General features: G+C 39.8%; 1 protein-coding gene across 2 annotated transcripts in view; it reads right to left on the bottom strand.

The window, feature by feature from the left end:
- Positions 1 to 262: 262 nt before the first annotated feature.
- KCNN2 (potassium calcium-activated channel subfamily N member 2) overlaps positions 263 to 21,273 on the bottom strand; it is a 106,816-nt gene continuing 85,805 nt past the window's right edge. For both annotated transcript variants that reach the window (XM_054986231.1, XM_054986232.1), the window contains exons 6-9: positions 17,401 to 17,511; positions 14,625 to 14,752; positions 3,852 to 3,921; positions 263 to 800 (exon numbers count right to left, since the gene is read on the bottom strand). In XM_054986231.1, coding sequence (XP_054842206.1) covers positions 513 to 800; positions 3,852 to 3,921; positions 14,625 to 14,752; positions 17,401 to 17,511 — 597 coding nt within the window. In that variant the 3' untranslated portion in view covers positions 263 to 512. The remainder of the gene's footprint in view (positions 801 to 3,851; positions 3,922 to 14,624; positions 14,753 to 17,400; positions 17,512 to 21,273) is intronic.

Genomic DNA, 21,273 nt, shown 5'->3' with positions numbered 1-21,273 from the left:
TAAGGTGCTGTCAGGTCACAGCCAACATGGCCACCCAGTAGAGTTTTCAAGGCAAGAGACGTACAGAGGTGGTTTGCCATAATGACCCTGGCCTTCATTAGTGGTCTCCTATCCCAATACTAAACAAAGCTTAGCTTCCAAGATCTGATAAGAGCAGGCTAGCCTATGCCATCCAGGTTAAGAATTAGGAATGTTGAAATCAAAGTGCAGAAATTAACCCTTTTTATTATATTGTATACGGTAGTAGTAAAGTTTGTTGGAAGTGCATGAATAAAAAGTTAATTACAGGAGGAACAATCTATATAGCAATAATAGGTGCATTCACTGTGCATCTGAAAGGGGGGGAGGAGTTTTCACTCATTTTGGCCTAAAACTTTGTGTTCAGGTTTCCAGAATTCTGACATCAGAACCCAGATAACACTGATTAGAACCATAAGGCTTTACAATAAAAGCTAAAATATTGACCATATGATGGCAAAGAAGTCTTTATTTTGTGATTAACTTATTCTCTTCTAGCTACTCTCTGATGAAGTGGGTGGTGCTGTAGAGGAGGACCGCCTTCTCCTTGACAAAGACCTTGATCGCTCTGCACTGTAGTTCATGTGCTTGTCATAGTTTTGTATCTGAGCTTCCAAGAAATCCCTTTGTTGCTGGCTGATTGTCTGGCTAATCAGTCCTGGGAGAGCTTGAATGCTACCAATTAATGTTTCCAGTTTTGTTTCCAGAGTGACAATCCTCTTCTCAAAGTCTTCACTTCTTTCATTTAAGTCAGAAATCATATCATACATGATGTTTTGTGTCTGAAAAAAGGAAAACAGAAGAGAATGAAGCAAAAAAGAAAGAAAGACCCTTTTTGCTGCTTTTCAAACATTTCAGTCATCTCTTCTGAACCCCATACAATGACAGAAAATGCCAAGAGGGCAAGAAAGCAGTCAGTTCCAGCAAGTGAGTTTATTCCAGGTGCATGGCAATCTTAGTGAAGAACTTACAAATATCAAGCAAACAATGATTTGGAGTGGTTGGAAAATTCTTCTAGAAAGCTGGAAAAAATTCCTTTTATCTGTAGAAGTTTCATTTCTCCCCATCATTCACAGCATGTCTGCATACTTGATGTGGCAAACAGATTTTCCACTGGTGTGTACACGTAGTGCTGAACTGCTGCCTATCCCAGCTGTCTGGTGTGTTTACACTAGACTTCTTGTTTGATCTTTATTACAAGGAATGTTTCGTTCTTTATTACTGAAATACTATGTAAACCAACATTTTCTTATAGTTTCATAGTGTGTTCCTTATTTTGGAGATCTTCAGGGGACAACTATGGACACACTGCAAGTCACATGGATGAAAATATAGGTTTGCTGCAAGCACATATTTATTCTAATACATACACAAAACATTTTAAGAATACATCTGAAAACTCTGAAAAGAGGTCCAAGAAACCTGCATATCATGCTCCATTCAAACATTTTTGAAGGGAACCAAGAAGATAGCAGAGAAGAGCCACGTTATACATTAATTTAAGAGGTAAGGAAGTACCTCCACAGGGGATGGGTGAGATGTCTCTCTGTGCAAGAGGTTATTTTCTTGCTTCCTTATAAAAACCAAGTATGCTAACAGTGAAAATGAATGACATATACAGCTCTTTATAAATGGATATTAAAGACCAAACAAAATGAGAGGCACTTTAAAAAATCAGCAGAGAAACTGAAAACAATGGCTTAGAAAAGTAGGGTAGAAAATTCATTTATATTTTACTAGCATTATTAGTCTACATTTCCTTCATTTCCTATGAGCTTCTGGGTTCTTAGCATTACTGTTTCCTGCAACTTCATTTTGTTAGGGCCAGACAAAACATAATGGCATCCGACAAAAAGATGCCACCACCATTTGTAAAGCCTAAAATGGGCACTTTAAAAATGTCATGAGGTGTGATTCTAACTGGATCCACAACAAGGTGCTCTTGTATACACACCCCACCATGCTTTTTCAAGTGCTGAAACAGCCATCCCTCTCCCACAAGAGCACCTTGTCCCACCACATGATGGGCCCAGTCAGAAGCAGGCCTCTGTGGCATTTTTAAATTGCCCATTTTAAACTTTAAGGCCGTTTCCCCATAGTCGAGACTCATGGAAGGCTGTCGGCTTCCTCGCGTGATTTTTTTATGCCATCCGTTTACAAAACGCCACAAACATGATTTGTGGCATTTTGTAAATGGATGGTGTTAAAAATCGTGTGAGGAAGCCGGCAGCCTTCTGTGAGTCTCGTGCTATTTTAGACCGTGAGGAAATGGCCTAAAAGTGGTGGTGGCATCCTCATATCCACATGGACACTGTCATGTCTAGTATGGCCCACAGTTTTCATGTTCTTTGCTTCCTTATCTGACCACAGGACTTCTCCTATCCGAAAGCCAAGGTGTGAGTTTTTCCCCAGCCAAATGGATTTCACAGTACTTACAGTAACTAAAGTATTCAGGAAACATCATTTTGAGAGTTTTACAGTGTCATCCTGAGCAAGGTTACACCCTTCTAAATCCATTGAAATCAATGTGCTTACAATGGTATAATGTTTTTTAGGATTATTTATTCTGCAATTGGAAAGTTCATGGATATTCCTTAACATTACCTAGCAAATATTTAATGGAAGAATAGGGATAAGGTTAGAGTCAGTGCAAACATTCAAGGAACAGATATTTTTAGTCTAATAATTCTGTAAATATGATTGTAGCTCTTGCTCAACTTACTAAGTATTTTGGTAGTATAATAAATTACCTTTATGTATATATTTATTTCATGAAATTTTTACTACATGTGATTTGCAGAACTCTACAAGTTTACAAGAGTACATATTCTGTAATATAATCAGTGAGACAGAAAGTATAATGAATATATCAAAAAAAATCAGTGATATAAAATCATTATACTAAACTGACTTTTTATGATTATACAATATCAATGATAAATTCCCCTCCAAATATGTACACAAAACAACACAATAGTCTACTTCTTAATACCTTATATCTTCAATATAACATCCTGCATTGCTGCTACTGTGTAATTAATTTATATATAGCTAATTTGCATCAGTAGACAACAGTCTGTTTATATCAGTCTGAATTATATCAGTCTGTTTATTCCTCAAATAATTGTTGTCTGTAATCGTTTGGATTGAATATATATGTATATATAAAATGTGCATGTCTATATAAATATATATTCATAAAATATTGCATAATTGAATATAAAGAAAAATGTAACTGTTTATGCCAAAATGTCTAAAACGTTTGTCAGCTATCTACAAAATAAGGTTCCTTAATATGACCATCCCTCAATTGAACTAATTCCGTGAATTTCAACAATTTTGTTAGTTGACATACATTGCTTATTTTAATTCTTAACATCTTTCTACTCTTCCAGTTGCCAGCAATTATCATCATTCATGCAGTAAGCATATCTTGCACCATTACCCTATATTTAAATTGAACATAACCATTTAATAACCCTAAGAGACATAACTTAGGGTGTTCTGGTAATTTAATACCAAGCATCTGGTCAATTTTTTTAGTACTTTTTTAAGTACAATTTTAGTACAATTTTTTTAGTACAATTTTTTTTAGTACTTTTCTCTAAAAATTATTAAACACATAGCAACTCTGCCATGTATCGTTAAATTCTGCTCTTTGTGAGCCACACTTCCAACAACAATATGTATTAGGGTTATATATCTGATTCAATTTATATGGAGCTAGATACCACAGAATTACCTTTGTTCTCGAACCTTAGAGTTTATTTGGATATATTAATTTACAAAAGAAAGGAAACACATTGATGTCCATTGTTAAATGTTACACCAACCTTTGCCAAGTCCACCAAAGTGTTTGCCTGATCATTCAATTTCCTCTGTTCCATTTTAACACTTCTTAATCTAAAAGATGAAAATTCAAGTTAGATAACTGTTTTTTGCCAGCTCAAAAAAATTTCATACAGCATGCATCTAGACAGATAACTGCATGGACAATGTCTCAAATACTTTGTGTACAGTCGTAACTGGTTATGTATCTGGTACAATGAAAAGCATGCTTCCTTAACACCGCAAAAAAGAAAGAAAGAGCAAGGAAATGTGATGTCCCCGAGACTACTAATTGCCATGGTTAACGCTGAATTCAAAGTGGGAGGTAAGGATTTATTCATTGTGTATGAAAGAAAGCCAAAACATTCCTTAAAGCTCCAGTATCATGGCAAGTAGGCATAGGAAGTAATGATAAAAAGTTATATCTTATTCTTACTCCTTTAATTAAAATTCTTCCTTATGCCTACAAGATTAGATACAGGTATAAGCCCTCTTCAGTTTGAAATGGATTTGGTTAGGAGGCGTTTGAACCTGATGAAAAAAACAGTGATAAGTGAGTTCCTTGTTAATTTTTAAAAGCTTATATCTGACCAGCAGCTAAATAAAGAGCATCCCTGTTCATATTACTACCCTTAATGTTGCTGACTTGGAATTTAATATCATTGGTTTTTAAAATGTCCAGGCACAAAACAGTCTTCTTAATTGGTTTAGCTGAACTGTTTATCTGCCCATGAGAACACAGAGGTATCATATATGTATACTATAAAAGAGACTCATGGGTATAGTCATCCCCTGATGCCTAAGAAATTCCAGTTTTGTTAATTAGCTGAGCACAACAAGAAAAGGAAAAACAAGTTCTTTTCCCAAACACTGTAATAAGGAAAATGTTAAGTCTTTGTTTACAAGCATGTATCCAACTAGTCTCACTTAGTGAGACCCAAACTGGTTTTCTCAGCTTTCAAAATGTCTCCAGGATCAATGACTGAAACAAGCCTTCTACAAATTGCAAATGGACCAAACAAATATAAATGCCATTTTTAAAAGTGTATTTTTTCAGTGCATAAAGTAGGCCAAAACTCCATAGCAATTCCAATATTCAGACACTAGCTCAGGTGCAAGAAGGCTTTCCCATTCATATTAATGGAGGAATTAGCTCTACAAGTGCATCCTTTGGTCATGTTCAGCTGCTATCTCCACTGAAGTAAATGTGGAGCCTTTTCATGTAAGGCCACTCGGTGTGCACATTGAAAATCCACACCTACAAGGGGTGTTTGTCTCCCTTGTGATGACAGTCTTATCACCATAAGGTCACAAAAGTAAAAAAGGAGGTTGTGTGTCCACACCAGCAGTTTTGGGAACAATGGCATATATCCAACCAGTGACTTATATCCTTCCTGTGCATGGTTTCATTTCACAATCCCTTTTGATCTTTGAGAAGTTGGTTCTGGATATTGTTCAACACAGAGGAAGAATTGCACAAAGTCACTCATTCTGTTTTATTTTTTCTATTAGGACACCCTCAGAGGGACAATGAGAAGCAGGGGTGTGAATGCCCCCCCAAATTAGGTAAATCTAATTTTTTTTAACCAAATCTGGGGGGGGGGGATCAGAATTCCCTGAATTCCGAATTGATTCTCTAATTTTATTCAGCTGTTTCTAAAATATTCTGTAAAATGTGGCCATTGTTTTCTATGGGAAAATCACTCTGGGGGTTATCTGGTGGGCTGTGTGTGTGTGTGTGATCATTTTTCAACCAAACTTCACCAAATTTGGAGGGAACCTACTTGGAATATTCTCTAAAGACCCCTCTTCCCCAAGTTTCATAAAGATTGGACCTTGGGGGCCAATTTTATGGGCCCCCAAAGAAGGTGCCCCAACCCACTCTCTATTGTTTACTAAGGGGAAAAAGTCAAAGCTGACTCCTACTACAGAAACATAATGGGACAAGGCTGCCATGGCCAAGGTAAACTCCCAAACGCAAGCTGACCTCAACCCAGAGAAAGCCCAACAGAACCAAAATGAAGCAAGGAAACCAAAGTGAATCATGGGGACCAACATCACACAAGAGAATCACATACATTCCACCCAAACCCAACTGAAACAAGGGACACTGGGAAGCCCCTGCAACTTTGGTGGAGTTTGCTTGAAAATGCCACCCCCAGATGCCCAGATAGTCCCCAGATATTTTTTTTCCATAGGGAATAATGCAGAGTTGGGGGCACCTTCTTGGGGATGGGGATATTTAGAGGACAGTGAGGAGTAGATTTCCTCCAAATTTGGTGAAGTTTGGTTGAAAAATGACCCATCCTCAGCTCACTGGATAGTCCTCAGATTGATTTTCCCATAGAAAATAATAGCCAAATGTTACTGAATTTTAATTGAAACTTCTGAATATTTGGAATACCTGGGTTTTTATTTGGAATACTCAGATTTCCCTGAATCAGCTAAAATTTGGTATTTTAATCCAAATTCTGAATAAACTGCACATGCCTAATGAGCAGAAGAGAACAGGGTGATTTTGCTCAATTCCTTTCTGTATTAGAGGTCTAACCCATGTGGCTTTTTGTCAATGTGATTCCTAGGTGGGATTGCCAGCTCCAGCTTTGGAGATTCCTGGAGATTTTAGTGGTGAAGCCTGTAGAGGGTGGGGTTTGGGGAAGGGAGTGATCTCAAAGAGTATAATGCCATAGAGATTTCCCTCCAAAGTGGCCATTTTCTCCAGGGGAACTGATCTCTATAGACTGGAGATGTTGTAATTCTGGGAGATCTCCAGCCACCATCTGAAGGCTGGTAACCCTAGTCCTAGGATCTCCAGAACCAGTCTTGCATTGGCTGTTTGAAGTACTTAACACAATATATTACTAATAAAGGTGCAAGGAAGTGATGTAATCTATAACCCACCCCTTTTGTCACTATTTACTGCACCTTGATATGAAAACTGGTACCTCACGAAATGGGTACAAACTGTCTGTGACTGGATAGAAATCTAACATTGGCCCAACCATCAGTCATTACTGGACTTTTTTTTTAATGTGTATTTGCATCATTGTATTTGTGCAACTGTTTCATTGTAGGTTTGGGGTTTTTCTTTTTTGCAAATTTCTGATAAATTTCACAAGGCCAGAACTCAGATGCTTCTTGATTCAACCTTATGCCTCACCCCTTTCAACACATCCTTAGGCTCTTTACAAGGTTGATTTTTCTGTATAAACTTCTGAAAGAATATAATAGCAGGATCATCGGTTATCCTTGGAAGACTGAAAACCAATCAGCAGCATATTGGGCTCAGAACTTTTTCTTCCTTTTCTGACGAGCACTTTTTGAGAGTCACATCCAGAAATATTAGGGCAAGAATCTGACAATTATGTAAAACGATAAAAGTAAGGGGCTTTTCTTTAAACCCTATAGTAAAGTGTTATCAGAACAAAAAGATCCTTTTCAAAAACTGCTAAACATTGACTGTTTTGATTGTAACATAATACTTTTGTGGTTTGATCTCGAAATGTTGATCTGTGAGTAGAAACAGATTTTCAGAGATGAAACCATTTCTTTGTGCATCACTGTGTGGGCAATTTGCATTGTCATCTCTTACAACACTAATAACTTGTTTGGAGTCTGGGAGAACTGAATCTAGGCACCCTTTCTCCCTCTAGTCCCATCAAACAAGCAACTAGCATTGTCCAAGTTTATTTTACTGATTATCTAATCTGCAGTGGGCAAAGGATAGTGTCCTTCTATACTGGAGATATGCTTTTCCTAACTTCTCCCTGAATTTGATTTCTGAATTACCTGGTCATGCAATATAGTTGCTAATGAAATAAGAATTCCTAATTTTACATTTGTTTTTACATATCTGGACTTTATTCAGTTAATTGCATGTGTGCAGTTTGCAGGGCTTCTTTTTAAACTGATTACTGATGTGCTCCATTGCATGCATACTGCATACACATACTGATTACATCTCACAACAAAAGCAAGGCTTGCTTTTATGGTATGACCACACCAGGCACCCATGGTGATTTAGCCATTGCACATCCACATTAATTAAATCACAGCACAAAAAAGAAATTCTGATACAATTGTATGTTTATGTTAAGATCCGCTGGTGAGCTGGAATGCATCAGTAACCTATAAAGATGGGAAAGGCATCAACTGAAAACTATCAATTCTGAAATCAATTTTAGATTTTCCAAGAAAACTAGAAAGGATATGGAGCAGAATGCAGGCCAGAGCAAATCCACAAAATAGTAACAGAGTGGAATAAGGAAATCCACTCATTTCTATTAAGCATTTCTCTAAAAATTAGGCATTTTGTTAAAAAAAACCCTCATTTCTCTAAAAGAGAGCCACTGGATTGGATCCCTGCTATTCTATTGCCAGTTTTAAAATTAAACATTTTGCCTGGGATCCAGTCAACTATGTATGAGTATAAGGCATTCATCCAAATGCCCACCAGTCTCCCCAAACAGAGCTCCTGCAGCTATCGACGCTGCTTCTGCTCTGAAATGAGGAATGTTTATTCTTTTCCTTCAAAGGAACATGTGTCTATTATTGGGAAAGTCAGCACTCAGCAAATATTTCATAATTTTTTTAAAAATGAAGAGTCCCCTCCAATTGTATGGTAGAGAGATGCAGGTTGAGAGTTGTCTTGAAGAGGAGAGTATCTTGTTTCATTGTGCATTTTTATCTTGACCTTAAGTGATCTTTTTAATCAAATTTGAAGAGAGGAGACAATAAAATTGACAAAGCATTCCCCCTTGTTCTCTGCACTGAGTTCAGCTACCTTTCCAAAGCAATATCTGGAGAAGACACTTGTCTAGGTAAATGTCAGGTAAGATTTTTCCAGGAATTGCAAAGCAAAATAGGAAAGAATTGCAAAGCAAAATGAAATATTGCTTTCAGAAGAGCAATGAGGCAGCCATGTTGTAGCAAAGATCCAAAAAGAATCTTAAAACATCATCAAGACTAACATCCATTGTAGCACAAGCTTTAATGGGCTAGATTTCACTGACAAAGAACATATATTTTAATTCAGTGGGTTGTAGACCATGAAACTACTAGATCATGATGCTAAAATGAATCCGATAATCTTTAAGGTTTACACCACTCTTTTAACTTTCAAAAGAGATAATGGCAGAGAAGAAAGCATGGAACAGAAGCAGAATTACACACCATCACCCATCAAGCTAGAAACCACAGCTCCAAACTAGGCAAGAGAATAATGTGAAGTCTATTAATACTACAAATGAATGTGCTACAATATCAATGGATGCTCCAAAATTGCTACAAACAGAACAACACTTGGGAAAAAACGGTAAGAAATGTAATCTTGATTCTCAGGTATAAATGTATGAGTGATAGGTTCAATACTAGGGCAAGAATGCTGCAGCTAGACTGCTAGTTGGAGCCAACCACCGGGAGCATGTGACTCTGATATTACAGTAACTACACTGGCTGCCCATCCACTCCCAAGCCCAATTCAAGGTGCTGGTTCTCACCTTTAAAGTTCTACACGGCTTGGGACCAGAGTATCTGAAGAACCATCTTCTCCCATATATTACTACCTGGGAGTTAAGATCACAGAGAAGCAAGATTGCAGAGAAGCTTGGTTGGTAAGTACACAAGACAGAATCTTTTTGGTGACAGCCCCACGATTGTGGAACAACCTCCTCAGGAAAGTCCACCTGGCCTTTTCACTCTCAAACTTTAGAAGGCAGCTGAAGACAGTTTTATTTAGAATAGCATTAAATTAATTTAACTATTTATTGATAGTTTTATATAATGATTTTAAATTGAAGTTTTAATATATTTTTATGACTGCTGTAAGCTGCCTTGAGTGCCGTGAGGTAGAAAGGTGGCTAACAGATGTTTTAAATAAAATAAAGAGTAGAAGTAGGTAGGGACTTGGCAGTTTTAACTTCCACTCTCCGCTTCTTGAACTGCATTTGATGCTTTTTTTAGAGGGTGCCCTAATTTTCAAAACTGGCTTTTGGGAGGGGCATGAGGGACTTCAGTGAGAAGCAGGATAAAAAGGTATTAATAAACATCTGTACAAAGCTCTTTGTGCCCTGGTCAGTGTTTTCTAATTTTCTTAAACATAGAGTTAGATAGGCTGCATGAGTTTGAGTCAGACTAGATCAGACTAAATTCTAATATTCAGGTTTAATAGGCATGTGTGTATTAATTTTCTGATCTCCTTTTTCAAAATGTATGCTGACAAAGAGACATCTGTTAGTATTCTTTTGGGAATATAAATAAACAGTGGATATGACTTGGCAAAGGCAAACATTTTATAAATTGATCATTTCTTAGCTGCAGCAGTCAGATTAAGAATGAGACTGGCCAGATCTTTCTCTGTAAATTAAGAAATATTGGTGCTCTAATTCCTTCCTTATGAACTTCACTTATCACAGAAGAAACTCATGACTTTGGATCGCAGTTCCACAGTAGCAACCAGACTATTGAAATTCACAAATAAAGGATCCATTTGTTGCATGCAGACAGTGGTAAATTCTGCAAATTTGAAAGGAACAGCTCATACAACTTACTTCCGAGCTCTATTTTCATTGTTGAAATAAAAAGACAAAACAAAAGAAAAGAAACTGTAAAATAGACTAAAACAAATCAACACAAAGGGTGGGTCTTCATGTGAATGCAATGGGCTACATTGGGTAGCTTGCAGTTCACACTTTCCCCCATAGCATTCGGTGGGGATAGTGATTAATAAAGGTTGAGTCCAACTCAGTTGTAAGATAATGCAGTTTATATCAGTAAATTTTCAGCTTCTGTATCATATTTCATAATGTCAGAAAATAGCCAGTGTCTTCTCATACCCCCTTGATGCAAACATACACTGTGATATCCATGCTAAGTTCTACCCCATCTTGCTTTTCACACATGGGTGGACTAGAGACCCATCAAATATTAACTAGATCCTTAAATATTAACACCAAGGGACCTAATGAGTGGTATAAACAACCTGATGTTTGTTCTTTCTAACTCACTAATACTAGTGGGCTAAAAAAGAAGTAAGGCGATTTAAGGTGGGGGGGGGGAATAAATGAATGTGAGTGAATATGCTGTCATTAGATAAAAAGGTTGAATACATTGAACTCAGTTACATAAACAGAAAAATAAAAGTTTCTAACAGAGTATAATTGGATACAGACATGGGGCATTTCCCTATTTTGTTAATATACAATATCTAATTTAATCCATTCATTTGACTCTGAGTCAACTGATTCCAGACCAAGAAAAAAGCCATCAGCAAAACTGAGTCTTGTCACAGCATAATAGGAAAAGATGACTACTATGGGGATGGCTTCATTGAGTTCCTTGCTCAATAGCAAATGCAGAGTAAAGATCTGTAACCTTATGCTTATGTAACCTTATGCTACAATTTTCCAGATTAATGGTGTAAAGCTGCATCACTTATTTTCAGGATAAATCCCTAGCAAATAAATAAGCAGGTCCAAATATACTATAAAAGCAAGTTTAAAATAACCCTAACAGGGACCACCTAGGAAGTAAGGTTAGTAAACAAAGTAAAAGTCATATAGTCTAATTTAAACAAGAATCATCACATGATAGCCACCATGTTCCTTGCCTATCAGTATCACTTTGGTCTTTATAGCCAGGCTGGGTAGATTCCACCCTGACAAAGAAATAATGAAGATAATGAAGACTGATTATATGGTAGCCACCTAATTAGGTAGCCTTTGAATCATGTTCATTCAGAAGTAAATACCACTGAATTCAATGTCTTATTTCCTAACAGATGCATTTAAGATTGCATCCTTTCTTGTAAATTATATATGTGAATCTAATACAAATGTATTATTTTTTACTATTTACAAAGACCTCACTCTCCAGAGTGACAAAGTAATTTATAATATGTATATGGAAAAATTAACAACTAATTTTTGTGTAATTTCCTCCCACAGATAGTTTTTACACTGCTTTTTTCTATAGTCAACACTCAACACGATAGCATTTAAATTGTAAAAAGTCCAGAAGCACTTTACTTTTTACTTTTTTGCAACTATAGACTAACACAGCTAACTCCTCAGCATTTAAATCCGCATCTTTGCTTAAGTTAACCAGATATACATTGATCTTATACTCACTGTCAATATTCATTTTTACAGTCTGGATAAACTATGTAACCATTAATCAGGAAACAAACAACACTGCAACCCTTTCAAATTAATAACAAAAGAAGAATCATGAATCATCTGTGATCCTTTTTTTTCTACTGTTGGTCCAAGGTAACTTCAGACCCTTGTAGTTAGTTCTAGAAGTTCAATATGTACCCTGGAATCCATAGATCTCTAAACAGGGAATATCGCCAAGTCCCACTAAACACAAGCACATCAAAAGCAGCAAAAGAAAGGAGAGACAAAGGAGTCAACCACAGCTCTCCTTTAGCCACTTGTTTCACTGCTGAGGGCCAAACTAGATATGATGGCATTCTCATGTTCGCCACAGGAATGTTGCCACCATATCAAAGCCTAAAAGGGGTAATTTAAAGCCTAAAATGCTGCAAGGAACCAATCCTGATCAGGCCTGTAGTGCAGTGGGATGCAGTGCTCTCCCTCCATGCCTTTTAAAGTGCCAAAGGAACAATCGTGGCATTTTTAAATCACCCACTACTTTAGGCTTGAATAGCAGCGGTGTTCTGATGGCAGACACATGGACACCATCGCATCTTGTTTGACTTCTATGACATTTCTTGAATACTTTCAATTTAGTTGTTTCAATATGGCCTTACATCGACTCATGGTCAAGCTAGGCATGAAGGAAGAAATTCATTAGAATCTCCCGAAGGTCTTAAAACGCTTGATAGCAGCCTCAGGCACCTGCTTTGAAGAACCGTGAAGGGTTGCTGAAGAAAAGTGTGTTTAATGTTTCCTTCCATTCTTCTGCCATTTTAATGGTTTCTCCCAATGCTGCAATTCACTTTTCTGGTTTTTTAACTTATCTCTGCTACACAAGAAACATGTACAGTATCCAGCTCTTTCCCCCTGAAAAGCTGCAATTAGCTTTGCAGGGGCAATTTAAGTTATTGAAGAAGCATGGGAAGAAAGGGTTAAAAACCCCAGTAACACTCTCATAATGATCCTTCCTTATTCTTCAAAATAGCTGTGTGGAACTGCTAATTAGCTTTTTTAAAATTGCAGGTCATCTTAATAATGGATTTCTCTCACCATCTCTAGTTTGATTCTGATGCTGTAGCATCGTGGTGGTTAAGAGGTTGGACTGCAAATCAGTACTCTGCTAGTACTACTGCCATGAACTCTGCTAGTACTACTGCCATGAACTCTGCTAGTACTACTGCCATAAACTCTGCTAGTACTACTGCCATGAACTCTGCAGGTGGCCTACTGCCATTAATTCTGCAGGTAGTAAACCAGTCCTCTCAGCCTTAGTCCCCTCCAGCTTTATTGTGGAGATAATAATAATAACACTTGTTTTGTTCACTGCTCTGAGTGTGGCATTAATCTGTTCAGAAGGGTGGTATATAAACACACCGTTGTTGTTGAAGACCTCACAGTGATCTAAAATTCCTACCTGGGATTGTTTAAGAGTAATGTTTTAATTCCAATCTAGATTCTAGGACTATGATAACAGTTATAGGTCCCCCTGCCCTACATGACTTTTCTCACCTCTCTGTTCCTAGGCTCTGTCTGTCCTTTGACCTTCTTGCAACCCCTTCCCCCGTCCTGAGGTCTCTCTGCTTTTACAAAGCAGGCAGAGCAGGAGGAGGCACACTTGTAGTGGTTCCTATCAGCTACCAGTTTCCTGTGGCTCACTTCAGTGGGCTCCCCTGTCCTAACAAACTCTAAATGCTGACCACTCTGCAAAGGAAATCATGAGGAATCTGCCTAGTCTCCATTTATTTTTGGATTCTGCAGTTCATGAAGATTATTCCATATAATGTAATAAATATGTCCTATTCTTTTACTTTGTGATATGTCACAATGGAGCAAATTATTATCTTTTCATGTGTCTGCGTAATCTGTAGCAAAATTCTTAATGTGTAAATGAACTAATCATCGCAATATGAACTGATTACAATATTTTGCTAAAATTGCCATGTACTTAGAATCCTTGATTTAAAAAATTGAATTAATTTTAATTAAAATAATAATGAAATATTTAGTAATTAAATATCTATTTTCCTCAACAAACAAATGACTGAATGATAGCAAACAAAATAAGCTATTTCTCAGACATTCCTAAAACTTTCCAGAAATTTCTAACAGGATATTGATATAAATATTAATATCTCTGATATATAGCATCATATAGCAAAGAGAATTCATTCTCAGTTCTGAATAAAAGGGATGGAATGTACCTAGAAATAGAGGGAGTAACTATGTGTGAAATTGGTCCCTTTATTTCAAGGTAATTTTCCATTTCTGCACTCCAAAATATCAGAAATTCATAGAAATTCCATGCAGTTTCTTGAGTAATCTTGTCGTTACTTTTTATAGGAGCCAATGCACACTGGAATGCTTCTGAATGCCCATCCAAATGCAAATGGTAACCTTTACTTTGCATGGGATGCACATTAAGTAGCACATCTTGGTACACATCCAAACAGCAATATATTTTTGTCCTTAATAAAAAGCAAATTAGATAGACTCAGAGAGATGGTGGGTATGGGTTAGTTGCTCCGCCAGTAGAACTAGAATATCTGTGCTGGAAATCAAACCTGATTGATTACTGCAGTATTCCTAATCAGGAGAAAAAAGACATACCAAAATCGTACTTACTGATGAATAGCTTGCAAGAATTTGCGCTGATGTTTCCTTACTTTTGCATGGTCTATCTTTTTTACCAGCTTTGTATTTTTATAAATTAACCATGTTTCCCTGAGTACATTGGCAGCTGCATTTTTCACCTGTTTGACAAAAGAAAATATCAGGCTAATTAAAATGTCATTATGACCCTTATGAGGCTTTTCTGGCACATTATGTCTATTATAAATATTTATATTAATGACTGCTCCTAGGACTGGATGCCGTAGAAACCATTGCAATGATAGCATAAGTGTCTTGGTTCTCTGCCTCTGCTTGGCACATCCTTTAGTGACTACTCATATCCAACCCCACGGGGAACCATGAAATGTATATATTTAAGGCTGCGATGCAATAGCCCTGTTGAATTTGCTGATTACCCCCCCCCCCCCACACACACACACACCGGTTCACTCTAATGCAGAAATTTCCCCTTTCTATTGTGTTGTCATAAATTAATCACTTTCCTTTCTAAGATGAGACATCAAGATTGTCCGGGGTCTGGGTCCCAGCCCCCAGACTTGGTAGGAGGGAACAGCGGGTCAGCCGGGCTGACGGGCAAACAGAGGGGGCAGCCAGCAGACAGCAGGTCAACTGGTCAGCCAGCTGACAGCAGGTCAACCGGTCTGACTGGCAGGCAGAGGGGGCAGCTGGGGGACAGCAGGTCAACCCCTCCCACAGGCAAATGGAGCCAGAACCTGCCGGTGCCAGGGGCAAGGGGCAAAAGCCCAGGGCCTCAGGAGGCAGGGGGAGACAGAGAGAGGCCAGCGAGTCCCACTCCCCTAGGGAGGGAAAGGGGGCTAGGCAAGGCGGAAGGGGGCAAGGGCAGAGGGATTGGGAGCCCAGCAGTCACCCACCCAAAGACCTTACCTGAGGAGGAGAAGCAGCAGCAGCCCCAACAACCCAAAGCCATGCCCCAGCTAGAAAATAGTAGCCTGGCCCAGGAGTTGCCAAAAGCCAAGCCACTCCAGGTGGGGCTATTGGAGGCACTCTGCAGGAAGCCCTGGGCAACCAGCCAAGGAGCCGCAGCTGGACCCACCTTCAGCCATCAGCTCAGCCAGGGAGGCCGAGCTACTAGCCAGGGGACTGCAGCTGGACAGACCTTCAGCAATCAGCCAAGGCAGGGAGGCTGGGCAGCCAGGGAACAAGGCACAGCTGGTGCTGGTCAGTGGGGCCAGATCAGCTACCCCAGCTGCAACTGCTTGGTGCAGCCCAAGACTGGGCTGGAAGAGGGGTGGGGCAGTAGAAGGAAGCCCTATAAAAGCTGGCTGGGAAGAGCCCTGTGGTGGTGGGTGTGAGTGAGGAGTGATGATGTGGAGTGAGAGCAGTAAGATGCAAGGGTGGAGGTTTGGAGGAGAGTTCTGGAAGGAGGAGATGAAGGAGGACGCAGAGGGTAAGCAGGCCAGGTTGAGCAGGCCAGCGAGTGGACTGAGAGGGAGTCTGGGTGAGGTATACCACCCCTCCTTCCACAGAGCAGGGTCCTGCAGAATCCCTGGCCCCCCTGTGACGTCAGGAGCAGACCGCCCAGTGCCACGCCCAGCGGCAGCGGCGGCAAGCCCTGACAAAGATATAGTAGGATGATTGGAACATGCACAATATATATTTTCAGAGAAAAATACTGTGTGCAATTAGGAGTGCAACTGGAATGTTGAATACATCATCATTTGACTGTCACAAACTGTTCTATATTAAATGCTGTTTCGTCTCATCGGTCCAGATACAGTAAATTTTCCTACCTGTTACAAGTTAAATCTCTCTCATTATCTTTTTGTGGGACTGTGGGAAAATTAGTCAACTGAAGGATAAACAGCCATTTAAAATGTTTGCTTGAATCTAATTTATTTCCCAACCAGTTTTTTTTCCAACATGCTACTCCAGAACAAAATCATCAGGTCTGCTACCAATTGACCAAATATTCAAAGATGGCATAAACTTTTCACACTGGAAGTGATATCCTAAACATAGTTATACCCAGGGCTTTTTTTCTGGGAAAAGAGGTGGTGGAACTCAGTGGGTTGCCATCGGAGAAAATGGTCACATGGCTGGTGGCCCCGCCCCCTGATCTCCAGACAGAGGGGAGTTTAGATTGCCCTCCGCGCCGCTTGGTGGCGCGGAGGACAATCTGAACTCCCCTTTGTCTGGAGATCAGGGGGCGGGGCCACCAGCCATGTGACCATTTTCAAGAGGTTCCGGAACTCCGTTCCCCCGCGTTCCCCCTGAAAAAAAGCCCTGGTTATACCCTTCTAAGCCTTTTGACTTAGAAGGGTGTAACTATGTTTAGGATATTACTGCCAGTGATATGGATTTACAGTGCAATCCTAAGCAGAGTTACACCAGTCTAAGCCCATTCATTTCAATGGGCTTAGACCGGTGTAACTCTGCTTAGGATTGCTCTGTTAGAAGAAAGTGGCCGTTTCCAGATGGCTTACCTGAAGCCGCTCCATGCCGCAATGTTGTGGATCATGCCGGGGAAAATGCGAAATATCGCGTTTTCTCGCGCGAGTTTTGTGCGACGTCGCGCAAAACTCACACGAGAAAACGCGATATTTCACGTTTTCCCCAGCACGATCCACAACATTGCGGCATGGAGCAGCTTCAGGTAAGCCATCTGGAAACAGCCAGTGACTCTACTTATTATTGCACTGTGACTTAAGACTAAATGCCCCTTGCTAGATCAATTCATAAAACTATTCATGATCAAAGAAGAAAACTGAACATTACAGAACACAAAAAGTCATCTGGTATAGCTTACTCTTTTAGTCAGCTGGGTATCCATCATGAAGTTATGTACATGTTTTTCAGCTTTGGTAAGTTCTAATTTCCTTGCAACCACAGCTACCACCAGTGCAGTGCACCCAGCGCCCTGAAAAATAGGAATAAAACAATCTCTGAAGTGCGACAATATATTTTTCAAGAAAGGATCCAGTATTGGCAAAATATGAACAGAAATCAGATTAGCTCCCAAGTCTGAATATGTTGCACAGTACATTAGTTTAACTAAAAGGTACTTTGTAAGATGACTCTCAATGACTCTGTAGTTGAGGTCAATCAAGGAAATAGTGGTAGTTTGTAATGGCACACTCCATCTATTACTCTTATCTGCAATTCTTCTTCCTTCTACAATTGTCAGGGCTGTAACCAGCCCTTTTAAAGAAATGTGGTAAAACCAGTTATTTCCTCATAACTATTTAACAGATATGTTTATAGCCTTAACACCAAACCTAAGAGTTGATGTGTATTTTGTTGATACATGGTTAACATCAGAAACATGTAAGCTGAATAAGTTCAATTTAAATTCAGAAATATATATAATGGTCATTTTTCTTAAACTCATTTAAGAATTCTGCTTCAGTTAGTGTTAAAAAGGAGATTTTTCAAGGTATCTTGAAATATCCATCACAAGGCAAAAGAAATCTTGAGTAAGCAGAGTTGGAGATGTCAACTGGCTGGGGTTTCGAGCACTGCCACTTCTGGGAATACCAACTGCCATTGACTAAATAAACTGCCCCAGAAATGTTCCTTTTCTTAAAACAACATCTCATTCTTCAAATGGAAGAATTTTAATATTTGGAATTTTTAGGTGAGGTGAATCACAGCAGGAACATTTCCTACCCTATCCTAGCAACATTTCTGGTGCAATGTTTCCGACTGGAACAATGTTTCTTGCTCCAGTGGTTCTGCAAGATACTTGTTCCTCTTCAATTTCATCTCCTATCTGCCATGAGAAACCATTAGCAGCATGCAACTGCCTACTACTTCTGTGTATGAATTATTCTTAATGAGGTAGAGAAGGACTGGAAATTTCAGAAATACTGAGGAGAGAGAAGGAAGCTGAAACTTCAAAGCCCTGCAGATGAACTACATAGGAACTGAGATCATGGTAGAAGAAGCTGATGTATGGCTTCCAGGACCTACATTAATTGTGCAAACCTATTGAAATCAATGTGCTTAGACTGGAGTAATTCTGCATAGGATTACACTGTAGAGATGGCAAAGAGCACACAATTTTAAATATAAAAGACCCTCTGCTTTGTGCCTATATCTATGAACAAAAACACTGACAAATGACTGTCATACATTAGTATTTTCTAGGTTTATCAGCTCTGCATTAAGGCAAATTATGGACATTAGATCAAGTTGCATTATTAATATCAGTGTTAAAAACAGCTTTTAACATTTACACTATAGTAATAATGAACCTAATTGAACCAATTCATAATACTTGATCACTGTGTCTGCTAAGAAAGGACAATTATATTAGGAACAAATGCAATAAAAGCAGCAGCTTGTTTGAACTTTATCATTGGACTTTAATAAAACCCTTACCTTAAATCTAATTAAGCCATGAGAGGGGAAATACAGTGTGATTTGCTCTTTGCGCTACCCACAGGGGAAAGGCTGACATTCTGTTAATAATAGTTTACTAGTATTACACGTTAAACTTTGTCTCAAATTAATAATTTTATTGTAATAAATTTGTATCCCTAAAAATCTTTCTAAAGACTATTGCATGCTTTTTGCAATGTTTTTGTGAACTCTTACTTTGCAAACTCAATTTAACATGTTAATAAATAAATAATAATAAATGAAGAACTTGTTGGCCTGCAGTAGAAGAGCAAGATTTAAGTTCAGTAGCACCTGGTATATGATTTCCAGGGTATAAGCTTTCAAGAATCAAGCTCCCTTCATCATTGATAGAGCTGAACAACTGCTTAATTTTCTCCAGTTGTGAATTTTTTTTAAAAAAAAACTTTGCCTGGACTATGCCCCATGCATTGCTGGTTACGCATTTTAAAATAATAACCTGATTCCTGATAAAGTTAGGGTCTAAAATCCCGTGAAGCTAAAATATGGCTAGTCTCTCCAACAGTGTATTGTGGCAAAATCATCCACATTTCATGGTTCTTGACCACATATGCTTATTGCTAATTTAGATCATGGCCAAACCTGGCCCATGCCCTGAATAGCAGTGGAAGACTTTTTAGCCTCACTTTGTTAAGTATGAAGGACATGGCATGACATGGTGTGTTGAAGGTGGTGTGGCTAAATAGTGCCTCATGTGCCATAACTAGTGGACAAGAGGCTGGAGAGCAGGTCTTTAAAGCTGCTCCATTGCTACCATGTAGGCTTTTGTCTGGGGATTTTGGAGAGGGTAGGAGCAACCTCCAGGCATACAAGCAAAGGTCCTGGGAGCCACCATATTTTTGCACACAACCATAGCATATTGGCAGTGGAGTGTACTCAGAGAGGTCTGTCAGGATGAGAAGGTCCTGATGCACAAGATGGCATTTCCCAGGAAAGGGGCAGCTAGAAAGGCCCCTACAAAGTGATCCGCGTGCTTGGCTCCCTGTCATACAAAGTCCAATGCAGAACCAAGCAATGAGACTGCAAAACCCTCTAAATGAACTTGCTAAAAGAATGGCATGACTGGCCCTCCAGGGTGTGCCAGCTGGCTGAGGACCCCCTTGAACTGTCTGCAAGTGAGATGCTGTGGACCTTGGATGCCCCAGAATCTGAGGAGTCCCAGGTGGAGCCCCAGCTCTCTCCAAGCCAGCACATCCAGTACAGGTCCTCTAGGAGAGTGTGCCTGGGTTGTTCTCCCAACGACCGGGAGGGCTGACCTTGATTCAACATGCCATTCCCATTGAACCAGGCCAGACTGCCCGGGCCACCTGGCAATCCATACCCAGGAAACAGTGGGAGGCTGTGGACAGGGAGACAGGAAAGATACTCCAATTAGGCATCATTGAGCTACCTCAGAGCACATGGAGGAGTGTCATCTTCCTTGTGCCAAAGCCCAATGTGTCGACCCACTTCTGCAATGACTACCAGGAGCTGAACCGTGTGGCTAGATTTGACGCTTACCCCATGCCTCAAGCTGACATCTTGGTTGACCACTTGGGTGCAGCTTGGTACCTCTCGGCACTGGACCTGACCAAAGGCAGGTTCCCGTCTGTCCAGAAGACCGAGAAAAAAACAGCCTTCATGACCACCATGGGCCTCTTTCAATTATGCCACATGCCCTTTGGTCTCCATGGGGTAGCAGCCACCTTCCAGAGCCTGGTGGATCAGATCCTGGGGGACTGCCAGAGATTTGCAATGGCCTATATCGATGGCATCATCATCTTCAGTCTTGACTGGCCAATCCATCTCCAACACCTTGAGGCAGTCCTGAACGCACTACGATGGGCTGGGATCAGAACCAACCCCCAGAAGATTCACATCGGATTCTGAGAGCTGCAATACCTCAGCTTCATGGTGGGAGGGGGACAAGTGCGACCTCCACCCAATAAGGTGGCCACGATAGCTGACATCCCATACCCTCGCTCCAAGAAACAGGTCTGGACGTTCCTTGGACTCCTGTGGTACTATGGGTAGTTCATCCCCCACTTTGCCTCAAAGGTGGCCCCCCTGTTGGACTGTCTAAAGAAGGGGGTGCCCAACCAGGTGAGGTGGACCCTAGAGCAAGAAGCCACCTTCTATGACCTCTGGGTTGCCCTGTCAAAGAGCACATCCCAATGGAACCCAGACTTTGGCCAGCCCTTTACCCTGGCCACTATCAGAAACAGGCCTTGGGACCATCCTGATGCAAGAGCATGATGGAGCCACCATACCCATTCTATTT

Source organism: Eublepharis macularius, chromosome 8 (assembly GCF_028583425.1).
Source record: "Eublepharis macularius isolate TG4126 chromosome 8, MPM_Emac_v1.0, whole genome shotgun sequence".
In the NCBI taxonomy this organism is placed as follows: domain Eukaryota; kingdom Metazoa; phylum Chordata; class Lepidosauria; order Squamata; family Eublepharidae; genus Eublepharis; species Eublepharis macularius.
The sequence above is the reverse complement of the archived record's forward strand: the minus strand, read 5'-3'. Positions and strand labels throughout refer to the sequence as shown.